At 34.3% G+C, this 24,940-nt stretch overlaps 1 protein-coding gene across 6 annotated transcripts in view; it reads right to left on the minus strand.

Moving 5' to 3' along the window:
- Positions 1-24,940, minus strand: part of TLK1 (tousled like kinase 1) — a 142,462-nt gene that overhangs the window by 83,278 nt on the left and 34,244 nt on the right. For 2 of the 6 annotated variants that reach the window (XM_042949093.1, XM_042949095.1), the window contains exons 2-4: positions 24,566-24,614; positions 18,816-18,903; positions 17,756-17,874 (exon numbers count right to left, since the gene is read on the minus strand). In XM_042949093.1, the coding sequence (XP_042805027.1) occupies positions 17,756-17,869 (114 nt within the window). In that variant the 5' untranslated portion in view covers positions 17,870-17,874; positions 18,816-18,903; positions 24,566-24,614. Of the gene's footprint in view, positions 1-17,755; positions 17,875-18,815; positions 18,904-21,830; positions 21,848-24,565; positions 24,615-24,940 lie in introns of those variants that run through there. The other 4 variants (XM_042949094.1, XM_042949097.1, XM_042949096.1 and 1 more) reach the window with 3 other exon arrangements.

The raw sequence follows: 24,940 nt of genomic DNA on the forward strand, positions 1-24,940 counted from the left end.
ATAAATAAACTTAAAATTTTTAATTGATTTTTAACACATAGAAGGCACTGATAAACTGTTATCAAAATGTCAGAAATCAATACTGCTCCCATGAACCTTCCAAAAGAATCTAGAGAACAAGTATTAGATAACCAAAATGAACAGAATTTCAACCTAAAAACTAATGGCAAGCAACATTATTTACTTGTTGATAAAGATTAAATGAGAAGTATAAGGAAGAGAGCATAAAATATAATGGCTAAAGCATGTCAAGTTGTTAATAATAAAATACTGTTTTAAAATAGGAGACGGAAGAGTATGGAAAGCACAAGCAAAAATGGTAATGGTTTTTGGTAATCACTTTGGTCACGATGATAATACAACTATTATTTTAAGACTGCTATGTGTAAGATATGGAAAGGAGTGAATAACTATGTGACCTTCTAATTCTATCATCTGCTTTATGTCCTTGAGAACCACAAGTTTTAGTACAGAAGAAAGAAAATAGAGATGTTAAGTAAAAACCTTGTAAGTTCCCATTTGAATTGGAAGTATAAATATAAATTCATAAGGTGTTTTTAACTTTTACAACAAACAACAAAAAAATATAATGGAGATTCTGTAACAAGTAACAGAGTATTTCATCATACCAACATTCCCTCAGATAACTATATATTCTGGAAAAAAAATAAAAAACAACTACCTGAAGGTATCTGAGCAACCAAAAGTAGGCAGAATCTGGATAGGATATAATATCTGGAAGAAAGGAATAGAACTGGGTGGGTTTCCTATTAAGAAAGGTCCTAGTCTGAACAGCACAGAACAGCTGGAACTTGGATCAAAATATGCAGTCTTACCGGCCTGAAAAATTCACTCTCTAAAATAAAAAATTCAGTGAATGGGTTTAATAGCAAAATGGAGAAAGTACTGAAAAGATAAAAAAATTACTCAAACTATAGAAAGAAAAAAATATTTAAAAAGAGTTGGCTCTTGGACACTGCAGCAGTCTAACAAAAATTTACTTGGAGTCATAGGAGAGGAAAAGGGGCAGAAAAAATATGTGAAGAACAGCCAGAAAAGTCCAAAATTTGGTTAAAGACATAAATGTACAGATTGAAGCAGCTCACTGATTTCTCCAAACAGAAATACAAAGAAAACCATAACTATGTACATTATAGTCAAACTACTGAAAACCAAAACTAAAGAAAAAAATCTTACCACAGTAAGATATCACCTCACACCTATTAGGATGGCTATTACCAAAAAGACAAGAAATAACATGTTGGCAAAGATGTGGAGAAAAGGGAACCCTTGGCCACTGTTGGTAGGAACGTAAACTAGTACAATTCAGAACATTTCATCCTAAAGCAGCAGAATATACATTCTTCTCCAGTGCACATGGAATGTTCTCCACAACAGACCACATACTGGGACACAAATCATATATCAACAAGTACAGAAAGATCGAGATCATACCGTGCATATTTTCAGACCACAACACTATGAAATTCAAAATCAAACACAAGAAAAAATTTGGAAAGGTAACAAATACTTGGAGACTAAAGAACATCCTACTAAAGAATGAATGGGCGGGGCGCCTGGGTGGCTCAGTCGTTGAGCGCCCGACTTCAGCTCAGGTCATGATCTCACACTCCGTGAATTCGAGCACCGCGTCGGGCTCTGTGCTGACAGCTCAGAGCCTGGAGCCTGCTTCAGATTCTGTGTCTCCCCCTCTCCCAGCCCCTCCCCTGCTCATGCTGTGTTTCTGTCTCAAAAATAAATTTAAAAAAAATTAAAAAAAAAAAAAAGAATGAATGGGCTAATCAAGAAGTTAAAGAGGAAATTAAAAAGTTCATGGATGCCAATGAAAATGATAAGACCACAACCCAAAACCTCTGGGACGCAGCAAAGGCGGTCATAAGAGGGAAATATATAGCAATCCAGGCCTTCCTAAAGAAGGAAGAAAGATCTCAGGTACACAACCTAACCTTATGCCTTAAAGAGCTGTAAAAAGAACAGCAAATAAAACTCAAAACCAGCAGAAGACAGGAAATAATAAAGATCAGAGCAGAAATTAATGCTATCAAAACCAAAAAAAACCAGTAGAACAGATCAATGAAACCAGAAGCTGGTTCTTTGAAAGATTTAACAAAATTGATAAACCACTGGCCAGTTTGATCAAAAAGAAAAAGGAAAGGACCCAAATAAATAAAATCAAGAATGAAAGAGGAGAGGAACATAAACTAGTACAGCCACTATGGAAAATAGTATGGAGTAAGGTAACTGGATGACTCAGTCAGTGGAGCATGCAGCTCAAGATCTCAGGGTTAAGAGTTCGAACGCTACGCTGGGTACAGAGATTACTTAAATAAACTTAAGGAAAAAAAAAAGACAAGTATGGAGGTTCCTCAAAAATATTAAAAAATACAATTACCAGGGGCACCTGGGTGGCTCAGTCAATTAAGCCCCCAGCTATTGATTTTGGCTCAGATCATGATCTTACAGTTCATGGGACTGAGCCCTATGTTGGGCTCTACACTGACAACACAGGGCATGCTTGGGATTCTCTCTCTTCTTTTCTCTCTCTGCCCCTCCCCTGTTCTCGCATCTGCCCACTCACTCTCTCAAATAAATAAACTTAAATAAATATATATATATATATGTATATATACACGTACACATATACATATACATATATATATATATATATATATATATATATATATATATATATAATTACCATACAGTCCAGCAATTCCACTTCTGAGTACTCATCCAATGAAAATCAAACACTAATGCAAAAAGTTATCTGATCAGCAAAACTGAAAAGCAACCAACAGACTGAGAGAAGGTATTTGTAAATGACATGTAAGATAAAGGGTTAGTATCCAAATCTATAAAGAACTTCTCAAATTCAACACCCAAAGAAAACAAATAATCCAGTGAAGAAATGGGCAAAAGACATGAATAGACACTTTTCCAAAGAAGACATCCAGATGGCTAACAGACACATGAAAAGATGCTCAACATCACTTATCATCAGGGAAACACCAAACAAACCTACAATGAGATACCACCTCACACCTGTCAGGATGGCTAACATTAACAACTCTGGCAACAACAGATGTTGGCGAGGATACAGAGAAAGAGGAACCCTTTTGCACTGCTGGTGGGACTGCAAACCGATGCAGCCACTCTGGAAAACCAGTATGGAGGTTCCTCAAAAAATTAAAAATAGAGTTATTTTACAACCCAGCAATTGCACTACTAGGTATTTACCAAAGGATACAGGTGTGCTGTTTTGAAGGGGGACATGCACCCCAACTTTTATAGCAGTAATTCTGACAACAGCCAAAGTATGGAAAGAGCCCAAATGTCCATCGAATGATGAATGGATAAAGAAAATGTGACATATATACAATGGAATATTACTCAGTGACCAATTCTTGCCATTTGCAAGAATGGAATTAAAGTGTATTATGCTAATGTATTATTTGTCAAAGAAAGACAAATATATGACTTCACTCATATACGGAATTTAAGATACAAAACAGATGAACATAAGGGAAGGGAAGCAAAAAATGTAAAATAGGGAGATAAACCATAAGAGACTCTTAAATTACACAGAATAAACTGAGGGTTGCTGGAAGGGTGTTGGCTGGAGGAATGGGCAAGGGGCATTAAGGAGGACACTTGTTGGGATTAGCACTGGATGTGACACATAAGTGATCAATCACTAAATTCTATTCCTGAAGTCATTATTACTGAAACCATATTAACTAACTTGGATTTAAATTAAAAAAAAAAAAAAAGTGTGCTTGTGATGAGCACTGGGTGTTGTATGGAAGTGTTAAATCACCAAATTGTATACCTAAAACTAATATTACACTGTATGCTAACTAACTGGAATTTGAATAAAAACTTTAGTTAAAAAAAAAAAAAAAGGAAGAATTATCTGCACCCCATGTTCACTACAGCATTATTTACAATAGCCAAGACATAGAAGCAACCAAAGCGTCCATCAATGGAAGACTGGATAAAGAAAATGTGGTGTATATATATACAAGGGAATATACTCAGCCATTAAAAAAAAGAAAAGAAATCTTGCCATTCACAACAACATGGATGGACCCTTCAGGGCATATGCTAAGTGAAATAAGTCAAAGGCAGACCAAAGTTTATGATCTCACTTATATGTAGAATTTTAAAAAATAAACAAAACCCCCTAAAACCCAAGCACACAGACACAGAGAATAGATTAGTGGTTCCCAGAGGCAGGGGATGGGGGTGGGTGAAATGGATAAACAAGTCAAAAGATACAAACTTCCAGTTATAAAATAAATAAGTGCTGGGATGAACAGTATGGGGACTATAGTTAATAATACTGTATTCCATATTTGAAAAATGCTAAGAGATTAAATCTAAAAAGTTCTCATCACCAAAAAAGAATTGTAACTGTGTGGTGATATTTTCACTAGATTTACCGTGATGATCATTTTGTGATATATACAAATATGATATATATATTATATATAATATATATACAAGTATGTTGTATGCATGAAACTAACATAATGTGATATGTCAATTACACCTCAATAAAAAATTAATCCACTAAAAATTTTTAAAAAGAAAAAAATCTTGGGGCACTGGCTGGCTCAGTTGGTGCAGTGTGCCACTCTTGATTTCAGGGTTGTGAGTTTGAGCCCCATATTAAGATGCAGAGATTACTTAAAAATAAAATCCTAAAATATATATATAAAGAGAAAGAAAAAAATGTTGAAAGCAGCCAGAGAAAGCTAACATATTGTATACATAAGGACAAAAAAGGGTATGACTGACTACTATCTCATCATCATAAATACTGCAAGCCAGATTTAATCTCTGGAAATGATGAGCCAGAACTATGGATTTAGGCACATCCGGCACACCTGAGGAACTAGAAGGTATTAAAAGCAAGTCTACACACTAACTGAAGAGACCCTTAACCCTCTTTCCATGCTCAATTCTATAAAGTTAGCAACCAAACTTATACTCCACAGATAGAAGACTATAGACTTTCTCTCTAAAAAAACAGCATCTCAAGATATAAGACTTATAGATAAGAAGAATTAAAAATCTCTCAGAAAAATGACCCAATCATGTCATCCTGCTACAAAACCTATTGGTCAATAAACCCTCCCTACTCATACAAAGCTTCCAGTAAGTGTTTCACTGGCCGGGCGCCTGGGTGGCTTAGTCAGTTAAGCATCCAACTTTGGCTCAGGTCATGATCTTGCAGTTCATGAGTTCCAGCCCCATGTGGGACTCTGTGCTGACAGTTCAGAGCCTGGAGCCTGCTTCTGATTCTATGTCTCCTACCTCTCTCTGCCCCTCCCCTGTTCATGCTCTCTCTCTCAAAAATAAATAAACATTAAAAAATAAAATGTGCTTCAGTGTCTAAAGCATGTACATGAACAAAGCCCAGTATCACCAGATATGTGAAGAGATACAAACAAAAAATATAAAGAAACTGGTAAGAAATAAACTTCACACAAAAATAATACCACTATTAAATATCCTAGGATAGCAAACTAAAAATGAAAAAAAAAAAACAAACAAACCCTCCTGGCAAAAGAAAATACTATAGCTAAAAATGAAAGAAAAAAATGGATGGATTCAAAGATAAAGCTGAAGCAATCCTCCCAGAAAAAGACCAAAAAAATTCAAAGAAAAAAGAAAACTAGAGAATCTATCCAAGAGGTCCTGGTTCAAATGATGTTGAGTTCCAGAAAAAAGGACAAGAAAATCAAGGAGCTGAAATTATCAAAGAAATAATTCAAGAAATTTTTCTAGAACTGGAAAACATGAATTTCTGCATTGAAGGACATACTTTTGACCAAGCACCTGGCTCAAGGAAGAGCCACACCAAAACATATTGTAATAAAATATGTTAAATGCCAGGGATTAAAAACAAGATCCTAAAAGCGTTTAGGGGGAAATAAACAGGTTACTTACAAAGGATCAGGAATCAGAATGGCATTGGAATGCTCAGCAGTAACACTGGAAGCTAGAAGGCAATGGAACAATACCTTCAAAATTCTAATAAAATGATTTCCAACCTAGAATTCTACGTGCAAACAACCAAAGGGAAGAAGAGAATATGCAAGGTTTCAAAAATCTGCCTACTCATTTACCTTTCCTCAGGAAATAACTAGAGAATCTGTTCCACCAGAGCAAAGGAGTAAACCAAGAAAGATGAAGAGATGGCATACAGAAAGCAGAGCTCACAGGACAGACACAAATGGAATTCCCACGATGGTCAAGAAGGTAGATTCCAGGATGACAGGCATCCAGCAGAAAGAGAGAGCAACTATCTTAACAAAAGAGCTACAAAAGTTCAGGGAGGATGTCTAAATAAAAAAATAATAACAAAAACTTGTATGTGAAAATAATGAGAGATCTGCACCTCTGCTGGAGAGTATTTGGATGCTTCCACTAAATACTAAAAAACTAAAGATATAAATCAACTATTAACTCCGGTGAAAACAGAAAATTGTATAAAAGAAGAAATGTAATCATGGAGCCTTCACAGCTGTGAATAAAATTTACACAGTCATACTGTAAATAATGAAATAACAATCAATCCCAAAATTGCAGTACTGTCTATCTAAGTTAGGATGGAGTCAGGGAAATGTGAATATTTTTATAGAGGTAGAGGGTTGGGTCATTTAAAAGAGTTAATGTCTCATCTTCTATGATACGAAGTCAATAGGCGTGCCTGGGTGGTTCAGTCGGTTAAAGCGTCCAACTCTTGATTTCCACTCAGGTCATGATCGCACCGTTTGTGAGACGGGGCTCCGCACTGGGTTCTGTGCTGTCAGGGCAGAGCCTGCGTGGGATTCTCTCTGCCCCTCCCCCGACTCATGCCTGCTCTCCCTCCCTCAAAATAGGTGAATAAACACACACACACACAAAAGGGAAGTATTAAAGACAAAGAAACAAGAACAAAGAAACTATATTTATTATATAACCTTACTTAGAAATACAAATAAAACAAAACCTGCGATAAAAAGCTGTAAGATAAGGATCACTTCTGTGAAAAATGAATATAGGGTTGGAAGAACAGGACGTAGTTCTACTACTTTTCATTACAGGTTGGGTAGAACAATTTGGCTTTGGCAACTCTGACCATGGATTACATGTCTTTTTCTTCTTGGTTTGTAGGAATTCTTCACATAATTCTCAGTATAAATCTTCTATGACTTGCCTCTTCACTCATCTTACTGGTGTCATTTGAACATAGTTACATTTATTAAATCTTTTCACTTTATGGTTAGTGCCTTTTGTGGTACATATATGAAATCTGTCATTATTCTTATTAAATATTTATTGTTTTACCTTTCATATTTAGATCTTCAAGTCACCTATTACTGATTTTTGTATGATGGTAAGAGTTGAGGGTCAAGAATCATTTTTCCCCATATGTATATTCAACTGATCCATCATCTATTATAAAAGACTATCCCTTTCCCCACTGCACTGTGGAACTACCTTTATCATATATCTAGTTACTATATATAAATGGATCTGTTGCTGGACTCCATTCTGTTCCATTAGTCTATTTTTCTTTTCCCATGCTACTATCACAGTGACTTAATTCCACTCCTTGATACACACCTAAGAAAACTGAAGAAAACCTGTACCAGAGTTTTCAAAGCAGTTGTACCAGTGTTAATTCAAAGACTATTCACATCAAAAAATAGAAACAAGTCAAATATCCAACAACTGATGAACAGATAAACAAAACGTAATACATCAATAAATGGAATATTTAGTCATAAAAAGGAATTAAGTACTAATATATGCTATAATATTCATGAACTGTGAAAACATTATGCTGGGTGAAAAAAAACACACACAAAATGGTACATATTGTATATTTCCCTTTATAGAAATGTTCAGAATAGGCAAGTCCATAGAGACAGAAAGTAGACACAAAATGCTGTATTTGTATGAATCCATTTGTATGAAATGTTCAGAAGAGACAAACCCATAGAGACCGGTAAGACTAATGGTTGCCAGGGGCTAAAGTGTAGGGTAGGAGAGCAGAATGGGGAACTACTGCTAATGTGTAGGGGGTTTCTTTTTTGGGTGATAAAAATATTCTTGAATTAGAGAGTGGTGATAGCCACATAACTGTGATATACTGAAATCCCCTGAAATGTACACTTTAAAATGGGCCAATTTTATGGTATGTGAATTATATCTCAATACAAAAAGATTTTATAAAAGTTTCAAATTATTGAGGAGAAAGGAACACAGAAGGAGGAAGAAAGCTTGGTAAAACCTAGTATATAATCACTTATACACTCAGATACATAGTTATACACACATGGCAAGCACACACTCAGACTTTCAAAGCCTTCAAAGCAGATTTGGTGGGGCAAACACTCATGAGGTATTTTTTAAAATATAAAAACAACACAGGCACATGGAAAAAAATTTCATTACCGAAACATAAATTTCTCCCTCTCATGCTAGTCCCAATATTGAGGCAACCATTTTTTTAAAAACTATTTTTAATGCAATTTTTGAATAAGCAATACAAACAGGCTACTTTACTTTCTTATTACCTTTCTAGAGGTTATCTGTCTACACTAACAAATCAAACATACAAACTTGGTTCCTTCCTTCTCATACAAAAAATAACATTATGCAGACTATCCTGCACTTCTTTCTTTTCTCTTAATAGAGACTGGGAAATTCCTAATCAACATATAATAAATTCTTCATTCCCTTTTTCTTTTGCTAATTTCTTTCTTTCAAACAGGGGCAGAGTATTCTACTGTATGTACCTCTATTTCAATAAGTCCTTTATTGACTCTGCCATGAATGATGAAGAATTTAGTTCACTGGCACCACAGCTTCCCCTTCTTCCTGATATATTCGCATTTTTTATTTTACATTTTTCAAATGGTTACCTTACCCTTAAATATACACAATTTTTAAGTTCTTTAAACCATGTGTGACTCCTCACTATATAAGAAAATAAATCTTTATATTTAGCTCCTTTTCCTGACATGACAACCACACAATAACTTTTACGTCAGTCCATAACGTTTACCTTTACCTTCTATTTGTAACCCTACAACAGAGTCACAAACTCATGCCATAAGGATCTGGGACAAGTAAAATAAGCAGGTGAAGCAGGCTTGGGCTAAGATAAAAGAAGTAGAACATGATGGAATAAAAGTTCTCTCTCTCTACAGTCAATTTTTGTATTAGCTGTGAACACTGAATTAAGTGAATGCTGAATCATCGCCACTTGGGGAAATACACAGTTAGGGTCCTGCAAGTTTCTCATCACATTTTTTGTTAATTAATACATAATCTTGTTTTGTATAAAAGTGTGTTTCTGTTTTAAGATGCCTTATTTAATATATATTGTTGATTCATTCACACTGAATTCACAGCTAACAGTACTATAACTCATGCTTGAACAAAGCTTACATAATAACACATGTATTTTGTCCCTAGGGCATATCACAGCCTTCTTGTGCTTAGAACACTAGATAGCAACTCAGCAATACTACCCCTGGGGGCCATTTTAAACAGCAAAATTACCAATAAAAAGCACAAAAAAGTGAAAAACATGGCACTGAGTAAACTGTGAAAAGAACACTTGTTTAAAGTATAAGAGCTGAAACACGGAGTGTTGTTTTGTTCAGCCTCAGGCAGCTCAAATTTTCCAACACTGCACATGCACAGGTCCTTGAATGATTGGCAAAAGCAATCTGAGTTTTGATTTTGAGGTTACAAATAAATTTTAGCAAGTAGGTGAATTTGCAATTACAAAATCCTCAAATAAAGAAGACTATTGTATGTGTGTTCATTATCTATCAAATCAAGCATATAGATTATATTGTGCAAACTGCAAATCCTGTATAGCCTACTGTTATATATATGTGTATATACACACACACGCACGTATATATATATATACATACATGCATCTATACATATATATGTACATATATAAATATAACTGAACAGTCAAAATTTCAAAGAATTTAAAATTTAAAAGAATTAAAATCCTTCACTATAATTACACTTTAATAGATTCACCATGTATTTTTAGAACTGTATGACATGTGAAAGTTTATAATTTTCATATCTTCCTTATGGATTATTAGTCCTTAAAGGTATCTATCTTTGTACCATTCAGGCTTTTGTTCCTGAAGAATAGGCTTAGTACTATTGCTGATGCTAGAAATATAGCAATGAAAAAAAAAAAAAAGACTTAACTCCAAGGCTTATGGAGTTTAACACTGTACAAGAAAGGAAACAAACAATAAACAAACAAATATCTAGTAGTATGTAAGGAAATAGAAAATTAGAAATTAGGTGGAGAAAGGGGGAGAGTGATATAGCTATCTTCTTACATAGGGCAGACAGAGAAAGCCTCTTTGAAGAGGTGACACTTGAGCAAACATCTGAATGATGATGGGAGAAGTATGTTTGAGACAAGTGGCAAATATAACAATGTGGGCATAGTGGAATGGCTGTTAGTTAAATAAGGTATTTAGTCTAAAGTCAGATCAGAAGGTCTTATTACAGTGTGATGAAGACATTTAATTTTATTTTAAGTGTGATGGGAAGTCTCTGGAAGGCTCCGAGTTGGGGAGAAACTGATCTCAAATTTATATTTAATTGTTCTCCATGATTATCTGAAATATCTTCTTTTCAGTTATTTCCAATCTTTGTCATTTTTGGGAAATGCTTCTTGTCAACAGTCTATAGATGGAGTCTCATTTGTTGTGATAATATATACTTGGCTTTATGCTTTCCACATTATGTAACAGCTTAAAATAGAATTTTTTGTTTCTTTTTTCTCTCCCTCACTTTTATTGGATTATTTCTTTTTATTCCACCTTCTACACCCTGTCACAGTAATTTAAAAGTTCTATTTACAGTATCTCTGTTGCCTATACTTATTACTTTCCTACTTTTAAGCAAACATACCTCAATATAGACAAATTTATGATTACTCTATACTCTTAAACAACTTTCTTACCTTTCTCCCATTCCTCCTCTCCCAGAGCACCATCACTATCAGAATTGTGATCCTTGTGCTTTTACTTCCACATTATCAACTCCTGGTTTACCACTATTAAAATTGCCTACCCAACAATACTGCATTTCACAGGCACATTATCACCAGCAATTTATATAAAATCATTGTAACAGTCATTGATCAACAGTATTTTACATTCTGTAGCTTCATCTATATTTGTTTTTAAATTTAAATGGATATTTTAAAAATGGAAGGCTATCCACAAAGAACAGTAAGCCAACATTAATTCATCATCTAACACAGAACCCATACTCAAATTTCCTGAGCTGTCTCAAAAAACATTCTTTATAACTATTTTTCTCCCAATTCAGGAGCCAATTGGGATTCACAGATTCACAGACTGCATCTGGCTATGTCTCTTTCACTTCAATCAATCTAGACAGAACAGTTCCTCCACATCTCTTCATTCTTCAGGGGACTGAATACTTTGAAGAGTCCAGGCCAGTTGTCCAGCAGGATGTTGCAGGAGTATTTTATCATGACTAAATTCAAATAAAATTTTTCCACTATGGAGAAAGAAAATTCCACTATGAAAATTATAGGGGTTCCTCTTGTTGCATCTCCTCAGAGTGCACCTAATTAATGTCAGACTGTGTCACTACCAATAAAAAATTTGACCTTGATTATGGTGGTGACTAACAAATCTCTCCATTTTAAATACCCATTTTCTCTTCTGTAATAAATAACGCATCTATAGGGTGAAATTTGAGACCCTGAAAATACACTAGTCTCTGAAACATTTCACTAAATGATTTTAACATCCACTGATAATCCTTGCCTTAAATAATAATTACGCTAGGGAATACTGAATGTTGACTTCCTGATTCCACATTCCTTCTACATTAGCTGACATTCTTCCAAAAGACTACCACATAACAAGCATACCTAGCTTGGTTCCTAAGTACCATTCCCCACCGAAATGAAGCACAGCTCCCTCAGAGAAAAGTCCGTTCACATTCACTGAAGAGACCACAGTGATATTAGAGAAAGATGGTAGGGGCTTGTGTACACACGAGCAAAATTTCACAAAAATGATTACATCTCTTAAATCTGGATAAAGAATATGCAAGTATTCTTTGTACGGTATTTTCAATTTTCTATAGGCATAATATTTTTTCAAAGTGAAAAGTTATTTAAAAAATAGGGGCTGGGTGGGAAATCCTGCAGGAATACACAAATACCAGTTTGAGTATAAATATAATTAATATAAACAATATAATTAGTATAAATATACACATGAGTATAGAGTATCATCATAATACTAAAAATAGAACATGTAATCTCGAAACATCAGGAAAAACTCCATCTGTCCAATGGAAAGCAAGGGATAGAAGGAAATAAAAGTAAAGTATAATTAGAAGACACTGGACAATAGATAGCAGAGCCAAGTCAGAAAATAACAATAGTTACAATAAATATAATGGACTAAACCCACCATTTAACAGGTAAAAACACTAATATTCTATCAAAAAAGACATGCAGTTGGGGTGCCTGGATGGTTAAGTGTCTGACTTCAGCTCAAGTCATGATCTCACGGATCATGAGTTCAAGCCCCGCATTGGACTCTGTGCTGACAGCTCAGAGCCTGGAGCCTGTTTCAGATTCCGTGTCTCCCTCTCTCTCTTCCCCTCCCCTGCTATCAAAACTAAACAAACATTAAAAAAAAAAAAAAAAAAAAAAAAAAAAAAGACATGTGGTCCAAAAGAAATACAATTAAAACGAGTAAAAATAAAATAGAAAAACATATACCCATATATCTAAGACAAAAATGAACCAAAAGAAGGCCGAAAATAGTAAGATTTGAAAAAAACAAATAATTAAGGAAAAAATAATTAGTTATAGAAAGAACAGAATAAGATGTATGCATGTAAAAATATAGCCTCAAAATATATTAAGCAAATGCTGATAAACTGCAAGCTGAAATACATAAATCAATAATCACAGCTAATGATCTTTTTTTTTTATTGAAGTGCAGTTGACACACAATGTTACATCAGTTTCAGGTGTACAACATAGGACTGAACAACTCTATATGTTATGCTATGGTCACCACAAGTGTAGCTGCGATCTGTCACCATACAATGCTATTACAATACCACTGACTATATTCCTTATACAGCTAATGATTTTAATACACCACTCAGGGAAAAGGTCAAGCTGACAATACAAGGAAATATCTAAGATCTGAATAAATAAAATTAAGAGTTATTAGATATGAAGTGTTTATAAAACAGGGCGCACTTCAAGAATTAATGTCATACAAACTGTATTTTCAAAATGTAATGCAATAAATTAGAAATCCATAACAAAAGAATAGCTTAAAACATCCCACATTAATAACCCTTGTGTTAAAAAGGAAATAAAGGTGGGGCACCTGGCTAGCTCAGTAGTTGGAGCATGTGACTCTTCATCTTGGGATTGTGAGTGTGAGCCCCACATTGGGGATAGAGCTTACTTAAAAAAAAAAAAAAAAAAAGTAGAATAAGCATTATAATATGTAGCCTTTTGAATCTGGCTTCTTTTAAAAGTCAGCATAATGCATCCATTTGAGATTCATCCATGTTGTTGCAGGTCGTCATCAACTGCTAAATAGTATTCCATTGTACAAATATATATATCACACTTTTTAATCCATTTCTTAGATGAGGACATTTGGGTTGCTTACAATATTTTGAAAATTACAAATAAAGCTTTTCCTTCCTTTCAGATTTGACAGCTGCTTATGTGGTATAAATACCACTCAAAACAATATAGAGGATTTCCATTTCTGAAGGCCCTGACCAATAAAAAGAAAAAATACATAGATGAGGTGTAAGAAATAAAATGATTTTTGAAAGAATATGATTTGTTAGAGAAACCTAGAGAATCAACAAACTGTTACAACCAAAAAAAAAAAAAAAAAAAAAAAAATCAACAACAAGACTGCTACATACAAGACCAAACTATAAAACTCAAAAACCTCCAAGGTCACCTGGGTGGCTCAGTTGGTTAATCAATCCAACTTCAGCTCAGGTCACGATCTCACAATTCCTAAGTTCGAGGCCCCCAATGGGCTCCACGCTGACAGTGCAGAGCCCTCTTAGGATTCTCTCTCTCCCTCTTTCTCTTTACTCTTTCTCTTTCCTCCCTCAATTAATCTATAAATTCAATGTATTCAAAATAAGAATTCTACTTGAATCTTTTAAGGATAAAAATACAAATAAACCATTATATAAAAATTCCCAAATGTTAACAAGCAAGTGAAGAGATACTCAAATTTTTTATGAGGGAATAAAGATCCATAAATAACTAACTCAACCTTAGAAAAGATGATTAAAGAAGAGACTTGCTTTACCATATAAAAAAAACATACAAAAATACAACAGTATTTTTTTTTTAATGTGATACTGGGACAGGAACACAGACCACTAGAATGTAAGAGAAACCTCAGACAGATCCACCTAAAGACATGGCAACTTAACATACACGGTAACGGTGGCATCACCAATCAATGGAAAAATACGGATGATTTAAGAAGTCTTGTGGAGAAAACTGGTTCACTAGATGGTGAAAAATAAAACTGGGTCCCTATCAATACTATATAAAAGATAGGGCCTAAAGTGCAAATATGACAGTAAAACTATAAAATTAACAGAAGAATCTGTAGAATTATCTTTGTAGCCCAGGGGTGGGGAAGATGTATTTAACTCTTAAAATACCTCATGGTCCACTGGACCCAATTTCAGTGTTTGAGTTTTTGAGTAGTTCTAGCTATTTGTAAAAATTGGTACTTTGGGACTTTTATTCTTTTTTAGAGCTCATCCAAAGCATAAAAATAAAAGTTATTTTTAATAGAATAAAATGCATTCTATCTGGTCATTAATCACCAAACATCCAATGGACCTTTTCACAAATTTAAAATATATTATGTGATCTTATGGATCTAATTTTTCCTATATTTTGTTATTACATCATCCTCGAATTACTTCATCATTACTCATCATTGTTCATCAATTATTCCCAACTATGCTGAAACAACCAAAAACCATTAAAAAAATAGAAGAATGATGATACGATAGGCAGAATAATGAACCTCCAATGATGCTCACACCCTAATCCCTACAACCTGTGAATGTTACCTTATATGGCAAAAAGGACTTTGTACATGTAAGGGTAAGAACTTTGAATTGGGGAAATTACGCCAGACTATCCAGATGGGCATGAGCCCAATTCTAATCACACGAATACTTAAGTGAAGAACCTTTTAAGACTGATCAGAGGGAGATGTGACTTCCAAAGAACAGTAAGAGAGATGTATGACTGCTGGCTCTGAAGATGGAGGAAGGAGACCACCAGCCAAGAAATTTAGGCAGGCTCTAGAAGCTATAAAAGGGAGTGAAAATTATCCCCACCTAGAGCCTCCACAGAAGGAATCCAGTCCTCCACATACCTTGATTCTAACCCTATGAGACCAATGTCAGACTTCTGACCTTCAGAACTTTTAAGAAAATAAATGTCTGTTGTTTTAAGCAACTCTGGTAATTTTTTACGGTAGAAATAGAAAAACAATACAGAGTTAATGACCTAAAAGAGTGACACAATAGTGAAATAAATTATCATCTTTCAGTTATCTTCTTGTCTTGCCCAAAGTACTGCACCATCTTCCAAGAACGTATGAAAGACTGGAGACATCATTGCAGACTGATTTTAGATTGCACTGACTCCAGTGGAGAATCAAGAAATTTTCATCTTCCACCCAAGATGGTCAAGAGAAGAAAATGACAGAAGAAGACATTTTATAATTAATTATAAGACAAATCAGAAAACAAAGAAATAACAATAACACCTCTAGATTCTAAAACTGATGGCAATGACCATATAAAATCTCAGTCATTGAATGTTATTACCCAAGATGAATTTTCCCAAATTCAAGAATCAATGAATCAGATAACGCATTTCTAAGGAAAAAAAGGAAACAGAAGTTTCATCAGTCATTTAACTGAAGAATTTCACCATTTAATATTCTTCTACAGGAACGTGGACCACTTCATGCTCAAAGGATGCATGACAATAGCCTTCACCCTTTATGATGCTTGTGCTGCTTGTGCACCAAGATTTACTTGACACAAAGAGCTTTTTAGTATGTTTAAATTCTTATTGAAATTTCTAATAAAGTTGTTTTTCATCATACTTTTATTCCTGCTATAAATTAGTAGCAAAATAACTTAAAATGTAAAAATAGCAAAAGGACCTATTTGACCAGATGGTTCATGATGAGGACTGTTTTTTGTAGTATACCAACAGCTATTTAAAACTTTACAGTTATAGGCTCTAAGGCAAAAAAAATTGGTAAGTTTGATTATAACAAAATTAAATAATTGTCTACAATGATCCTGTACAATGCTGGATACCATGAACAAAGTTGATAGACATGACAAAATGGGAAATGTTATCTGCACTGTATACAACTAACGTGGAATTGCTATGTAGAATATACAAAGAACATGGGAAAATCAGTTCAGTTTGAAAAAGTAATCACTAATCCTGATTGGAACAATTTATAAGAGACTCCCAAAAAGCCAACAAGCATATAAAAGAAATGTTCAAAATAACTGGTGGTATGAGTGAAAAAATGAGATACTATTGAGATACCTGTTAAACACTATCAAAAATGAAGAATCCAGATAATGCCAAATGTTTCTGAGATGTAGGGTTATATAAATGCTCATGCATTCTGTTGAAAGAGCAGATTAGTTGTATACAACTGCTCTGAATAGCAATCTTATACTATTTATTCAACTTAACCCTATACATACCCTATGACAAAGCAGTTCTGCTCCTGGGAACATAACCTCAATAAATGATCAGAAAGGTCCATAAGAGAACAAGTACATTAAAGTTACTACCGTGTGAGGTAATGGGGAGCTGAAGACATCCTGATGTCTATCACTGGAAGGCCTAACAGATACACTTAATTTTTTTTTTTAACGTTTATTTATTTTTGAGAGAGAGAGAGAGAGAGAGAGAGAGAGAGAGAGAGAGAACACACAAGTGGGGAAGGGACAGAGAGAGAGAGGGAGACACAGAATTTGAAGCAGGCTCCAGGCTCTGAGCTGTCAGCACAGAGCCGGACGCAGGGCTCAAACTCACAGTCGTGACCTGAGCCGAAGTTGGATGCTTAACTAAGCCACCCAGGCGTCCCCAGATACACTTATTTGTATTATCTGCTGTACAGATTGTTCCTATCTGTATATGTTCTTATTTAAGAACATATACAGATAGGAACAAGGGTGACAGGGGCAAGGAAGAGATAAAGGACAGGAAAAATAAAAATTATATAATGGGAGAAAAGAACTACAATCTACTAAACTCATTTTTACTCCTGAAACCTGTTAAGCTATAACAACATATATTAACGTATATATATTAACACATATATATTATATATACATATATATTATGTATACACATATATATTATATATATATAACATAATGCTCCCAAAGCATGTTATGCTGTATTAAAAATCAGATTTATAAATACTTTTTCCCTATACATTATAAAAATTACAGTAAGTAATAATTTGCTTTTAAGCACATATGTAGGGATCCTTTACAAAATATATTTTAGATCATTTAATGCAAGGAAAGAATGTCAAATGAAGATTACAATTTTACTCACTTTTGCTCCAACACTGCAACTGCCAGTGCTTCCAGTGCTCCCACTTGCAACTCCTGTAAATCTAGCTTCCAATAATTCTTGCCTTCTTGGATCCAGACTATGAAGCTCATCCATTGCAACTATTAGGAAAAAAAAACAAAACAAAAAAAAACATACACATATATATCTTCATATACACACAAACACAAATACATAGACATGGTTAGTTGAGATGTCAATATAAACTTAATGAATCAATTCTACAAACAGATGAGAGAGACTTTAAAATTTTTGTCCTGTCCCACACTCATTTAACAAAACAATCTACAGTGGATTTCCAACAATTTTGACTGCAATCCACAGTTAGAAATATATTTTCCACACATCAGTACACAGACATATACATACATATATTGAAAAATTCCGGGGGTGCCTACATGGCTCAGTTGGTTAAGTGTCTGACTCAATCTCAGCTCAGGTCATGCTCTCACAGTTCGTGAGACCGAGCCCCACGTCAGGCTCTGCACTGACAGCGTGGCACCTGCTTGGGATTCATTCATATTCTCTCTCTCTCTCTCTCTCAAAATAAATAAATAAATATACTTTTTGGGGCGCCTGGGTGGCGCAGTCGGTTAAGCGTCCGACTTCAGCCAGGTCACGATCTCGCGGTCCGTGAGTTCGAGCCCCGCGTCAGGCTCTGGGCTGATGGCTCGGAGCCTGGAGCCTGTTTCCGATTCTGTGTCTCCCTCTCTCTCTGCCCCTCCCCCGTTCATGCTCTGTCTCTCTCTGTCCCAAAAATAAATTAAAAAAAAAAAAAAAAAAACGTTGAAAAAAAAAAATATACTTTTTAAAAAATTCTACAAATACTTCTTACCACATGCAGTGCACTCGATTATTTTCTATTTGTCTATTAGAAAAGAGAAAACACTGGTTGTGAGCTATTAAATTGATTTCATGAGCCATTAATGGACCATGGGTCCACAGTCTGTAAACACCACCCTCCTAGTAAAATCTCCCTATTCTTAGCTTATACAGAATTTTGACACTAAGTAACATTAGTAATTATTTTGTTTATATATACCTTATATCTGACTACATTTTCAACTGGGAAGAATTCTTTTGACTGTCACATCGCAAAGATTTTTTGGACATTGGATAGTTTTCAGTTTCTATCAAGTACATGAAAAACATACATATATTAAAAAAAGATCATTGAAGTAACATCTATTACTAAACAATCACTGGAGAATTAAGGGGAAAAATTAACATCCTCATTCAATTGTTAGTATGTAGACTAAAGCATCACAAACTCTAACCAAAGTGCAATTAAACTTGTAAAATTCTTTTATTTATGTCTGTCAATTCTCTACTGATAAAACCTTAGAACTAACAATAAATGAGTGGTTCTCAAAAGGAACAAGGAAAATACTATCAGAATCCCAAATCACATGTGGACATTTTCAAACTACTCTAGACCCCTTCCACATACTCTGGCATTCCTCTATCTTAAAGGCTAACAATTATTCCTAAAGATCTTATCTTTTAAAATTCCTTTCCTTACCTCTCATCTTTATCTGGACATAAGACTAGATGGATAACGACTATCCTACCATGCTTACTTGCATCTCTGTACCTAAATATATCTTTCCTGCCCACTCTTCTTTCTTTCAACTCAAAAAGTAACTATGTTTAAAAAGCTAAAGCCTTCAATTTTTGCTTTTCATCCTATTCCTTCTTGATATCCAAGGGATCTCACATTTGCATATACAGACCTAAAACTATAGATTCTTAGAAGAAAACAGGGGAAAGCACCATGATCTTGGATTTGTCAGTGATTTCTCAGATACGAAACCAAAAGCACAGGTAACAAAAGAAAAAATAGGTAAGTTGTAATTCATCAAAATTAAAAACTTTTGTGTATCAAAGGACACTATCAAAAAAGCCAAAAAACAACCAACAGAATGGGAGAAAATTATCTGCAAATCATATACCTCATAAAGGACTAATATCCAGAAATAAATCCTACAACTCAACAAAAAACAAACAGCCCAACAACAAAAAACAAACAACCCAATTTTAAAAATGGGCAGAGGATATGAATAAACATTTCTTCAAAGAAATACAACTGGCCAGAAAGTACATGAAAAGAGGTTCAATATCAATCATTAGGGAAAGGCAAATCAAAACCACAATGAAGTATCACTTCACATGCATTAGGATGCTTATTACCATAAAACAGAAAATAGCAAGCATTACAAAGGATATGGAGAAATTTGAACCCTTGTGCATGGCTAGTGGGAATATAAACTGGTACGGCCACTATGGAAAACCATATAGCAGTTCCTTAAAAAATTAAAACATAGAATTACCATATGATCCAGAAAATCCACTTCTGAGTATATATATACCCAACAAAAGTGAAAGCAAGAACTGGAATAGATCTTTGTACATCAATGTTCATAGCAGCATTATTCACAACAGCCAAAAAGTAGATGCAACCTACATGTCCACTGATGAATGAATGGATAAACAAAATGTAGTATATGCAAAGAATGGATTCTTCAGCATTAAAAATGAAGAAAACTTTGACAGAGGTCACAACACAGATAAACTTTGAAGACATTATGCTAAGTGAAATAAGCCAAACACAAAAGGACAAATACTATGTAATTCCATTTATATGAAGTTCCTAAATAGTAAAATTCACAGACACAGAAAGTAGATGGTGGTTGCCAGAGGGAGAGGGCCATGGTGGAATGAGGAGTTAAGTGATCAATGGATACAGAGTTTCAACTAGGGAAGACAGAAAAGTTCTGGAGATGGATGTTGGTGATGATAGTACAACAATGTGAATGTACTTAATGGCACTGAGCTGTACACCTAAAAAATGGTTAAAATGGTAAATATTACATTATGTACATCTTATCACAATTCTTACAAATAATTTTTTAAAAATAAATAAAAAGGACTTCAAATTTTAACATAAAAATTAAAAGGCAAGCAAGAGACAGGAAGAAAATATTTGCAAAACATTTATGTGCTATATACTATTTCTACTCTTTGGCTTAGTAATGGGTTGATGGCCCACTGAAATTTAGCAAGGAAGATGAGAACCTAAGTCCCTGCTTTGACCCTGACCAACTAATAATGTATTTTGTTTCCGACTGTTTTTGTTTCTTAGATATATAGCTTCCTCTAGACCTCAACACTTCCCCATGAGGTCCTACAGGAAGCTATACACTCAAGGAAAAGCAAACAAACAAACAACTAATTTCTAACCAAAACTCCTTACTAGGGGTCCCAACCTCATTATAGTCCTTAACACCTTCTAACAAGTTTTTATGACATTTTAATAGCAATATATGCAAGAACCCTTGGTATAATTCATAACAAATAATAGATGCATAACAAATATTAGTGTACTCATCTAAATAAAAATGTAACCTTGAATACTAAAGCCTTGCTTCCCAAAATGCAGTCAATGACCAGTAGCATCTATTCTCACCTCAGATGCTTATAAGAAATGCAATATCTTAGGTCCCATACCAAACCTACCAAATCAGAATCTGCATTTTAACAAGACCCTGAGGTAATTATTATGTGCACTCATGTTTGAGAAGCACTACTTTAGAATCTGGGTTCTCAAACTTTTCTGAAAAGGGCCCAATCGTAAGTATTTCAGTCTTTGCAGGCCAATAGGCAATATCATGTAGATACTTACATGAGAGAGAAAAACTTACTACAAACTTTTTACTGATAAATTCAGGATATAATAATAACAGTATAATACTTTTTAATGTTATAAAATAGAAGTCAGTTAATGAAAAATAATGGAATTGGGAAGTGGTAACATTTTACTTAATTTGAGTTTCCAATCATCAAAATTTATTGCAAATACTCAACTGATAATGTTGATCAGGTTTTGTGTTTATCTTTGAACTGTTTTGTTGTTGTTGTTGTTGTTGTTGTTGTTGTTTTGACGCATAGGTACTGCTAAATACTGAAATCAACCCACAAGCATATGATTTTAATTGAGTATATTCATTACTTTGAAGGCAGCTACAGAAGTCTCTTGGATTCTTCCTTTGATATTTACCTTTCAATGTGTTATTACACTACAGATTAATCATTTCCAATTGAAGGTTAGGTAGAAGTTCCTCAAATGCACAATTAAGTGGATTTTGAGATATGGAAACTTTCTTTGCACTTGCATCAATGTCTGAAAAATGCTGCTGGAGCTGTATTTTATGATGAAAAATATATTAATGCAAATTCATATGGGAATGAAGATCTCACTTTGACAGTATAAGAAATGTATAAAGCAGCTTGATGTTACTTGTGATTTCAAACATCAGTTCCCACTGAAATGACTTCACTGCAGCTAAATTTCACATGAAAGCACTATTTTGCCTCATAATTTTAGGTCTGATTTATTTAAAAATATTTCCAAATCTCCAGAAAAAGCTAATTTCAAAGCCAATCAGTATTTGACTAGTGGTTAAAGGCCATCTGCTTCATTCAGAAAAATTTCAATCTCAGTCCTAAACTCAAAAAATTGCAAAAAAATTTACCACTGCTAATAAGCCAGTCAAGATATTCAGCTTCTCTATGTCTAACAAAAATTCAGGCAGCTGATGCTAGTTAAATCCATGAGAGCAAATGAAGTTCACCACTGACAAACTGATTCAAGAACACAGAATGAATTCAAATTATTTTCTGCAAAGTACCTACTGATAAATAACACAACAAATAACCATAGCTTTGAACCTCTCACATTTGTACAAGCCTTGTAAAGTTGTCCAACTAAGCCTTTTTCTGTTCCACACATATTTTTACCACCATCAGTTGTAGCACATCTTAGCAGATTCCACTTCAGATCGTACTAAAGTATTTTCTCAACTTCAAAATATTCTCGTCTGTAGTTGCTCTCCACAGACTATTCACAGAGGTTAACTATTCTGTCACTTCAAATCTGGCATTGACACCTTGAATAAACAACTGAATAGTCTCAATAACATCTGTTCACTCATTAAGAGCCAAGGAAAACCATTATAAATTACTTGCCTTGTTGTTGTTGGTTTTTTTTTAATGTTTATTTTTGAGAGAGAGAGAGAGAGACAGAGCATGAGCAGGAAAAAGACACAGAATCTGAAGCAGGCTCCAGGTTCTGAGCTGTCAGCACAGAGCCTGATGCAGGGCTTGAACCCACAAACCATGAGATCATGACCTGAGCTAAAGTCGGACACTTAACCAAATGAGCCACCCAGGCGCCCCACTTGCCTTGTTTTTTTAATACACTATTAATGTTACTTCAAATGTCGTCAATTCTTAAATCAAGTGTTCTTGCCCAAAAAAATCTATGGTCTAAAACAAGTTTTTGTCCGCCGCCTTCCGCCGCCTCCCGCCCCCCCCCCCCCCCCCGACACATTTCTTTGCTACAATCAAACACAATTTAATTAACTCACCATCAGTAAATGGCTTTCCTTGCTTGGCTAACAAATGAACCACTTGGAAACTTATTTTGGTGGCAGTCTCATTTTCAATTTTTATTTTTATGAAGAAATTATGCTGTGATAAGATATTCCATTTTAAATTGACTGTTACTTTAAGAAAATTGAGGGTTGAAAAAAAAGAAATATAGAAATAAAGAGAGAAAATTGAGAGTTGAGAAGTATGGTGTATGCTTAGTCTAATAATGTCAACATATATTCTTCTCTAACAGCTACAGTGTCACTGCATAATAAAAAAAAAATGTTTTGCTCTGATTCAACAAAATATTACACACTCCACTGTGCCTTAAAAGTATGCCACTCATAGTCCATTTTTCTTTCTTTTCTTGTTTTGACATGATAGATATGCACTGGTATAAAAAAAATAAAAGAAATATCGCAGGCTGGCAATACACATGGCACTCAAACACCATCAAGTTATAACTGCAGCACTGAAATTTGTAGTGCACCAAGAGCTGTATGAAGTGCTGAGAATGCCATACAGGGTCTCTGTCACAACTACTCAGCTCTGCCATTAAAATGCAAAAACAGCTGTGTTCCAATAAAACTTTATTTATGGACACTAAAATTTGAATTTCACATGTCACAAAGTATTATTCTTTCAATTTTTTTAACCATGCAAAAATAGGCAGTTTGCAGACTTGTTATAGCAAGTACATTTCAAAGATTTTAATCTTTTATGGACTCAAACTATCACTTCTGACACTTATCCAAAAATTTGGTCCTAATTACAAGAGGTGCGATTTTCTGAAGAATATGTAATTTCACTATAATCCATTAAATTCTTTATTATATGATAAATGTTTATACTTTTGAAAAAGAAACAAAAGCCACTATAAAGACCATACCATCCTTAAAGAATACCTGTCTCTAAATAGAACCACATGACTCATAATTATGCTACTATTCTTACTACTCAATAAAATTTATTATAAGCCCAAAATTTCACATAAAAAACATAACAAGATATCACTACCTGAATTAGAAATCACATCCCATTCTATAAAGAAAAATTTTAGGGAAACATAAATGAAAGCCACAATTTTACACAGTTTGTCATGGCCCCTTCTAATAAACATTTCTCTCTCCCTCTCTCTCTCTCTCTCTCTCTCTCTCTCACACACACACACACACACACACACACACTCACTCACTCAATAAATTTTACTTTTTATAAAACTATAGTCTCCAAAGGTGACCAGTCTAAAAAAAAGGATGTATTTGGACACAGTATTAGTTCTGGTTAGTCAGCATTACTTTATAATTCTATCACCTTTTTTATAACAAGGAATCTACCTTTCATTGTATCATTTTTAATTACCTTAAGACTTCATCTTCCTTGGCAGATAGTCAAAACAAAATCACGGTATCTAGAAAGCATGTTTTCAAAAGGTTAATACCAGTTACTAAAAAGTAAAGGAAATGAGTTTGTTCACTTAGACCTTCCTAATAGATTCAGCTGCTACTAAGCCATTGCCTCACATTTTTAAATTTAAAACTTCCTGAAGTCTGAAAATATTTTAATTCATTCCAGATTTTAATTGTTACTTTTTATATTTCATCTGATAAGCTGATTTATACAGAACAGTTAAGGTCTTTGTTCTATTAATACTTTTCACATTATGCCTGATAAGGCAAAGAACTCTGATTAAAAACAGAAACACTATGATAAAGTTAGAAATTATTTTCACAAGAT

Source organism: Panthera leo, chromosome C1 (genome assembly GCF_018350215.1).
Source record: "Panthera leo isolate Ple1 chromosome C1, P.leo_Ple1_pat1.1, whole genome shotgun sequence".
NCBI lineage: Eukaryota > Metazoa > Chordata > Mammalia > Carnivora > Felidae > Panthera > Panthera leo.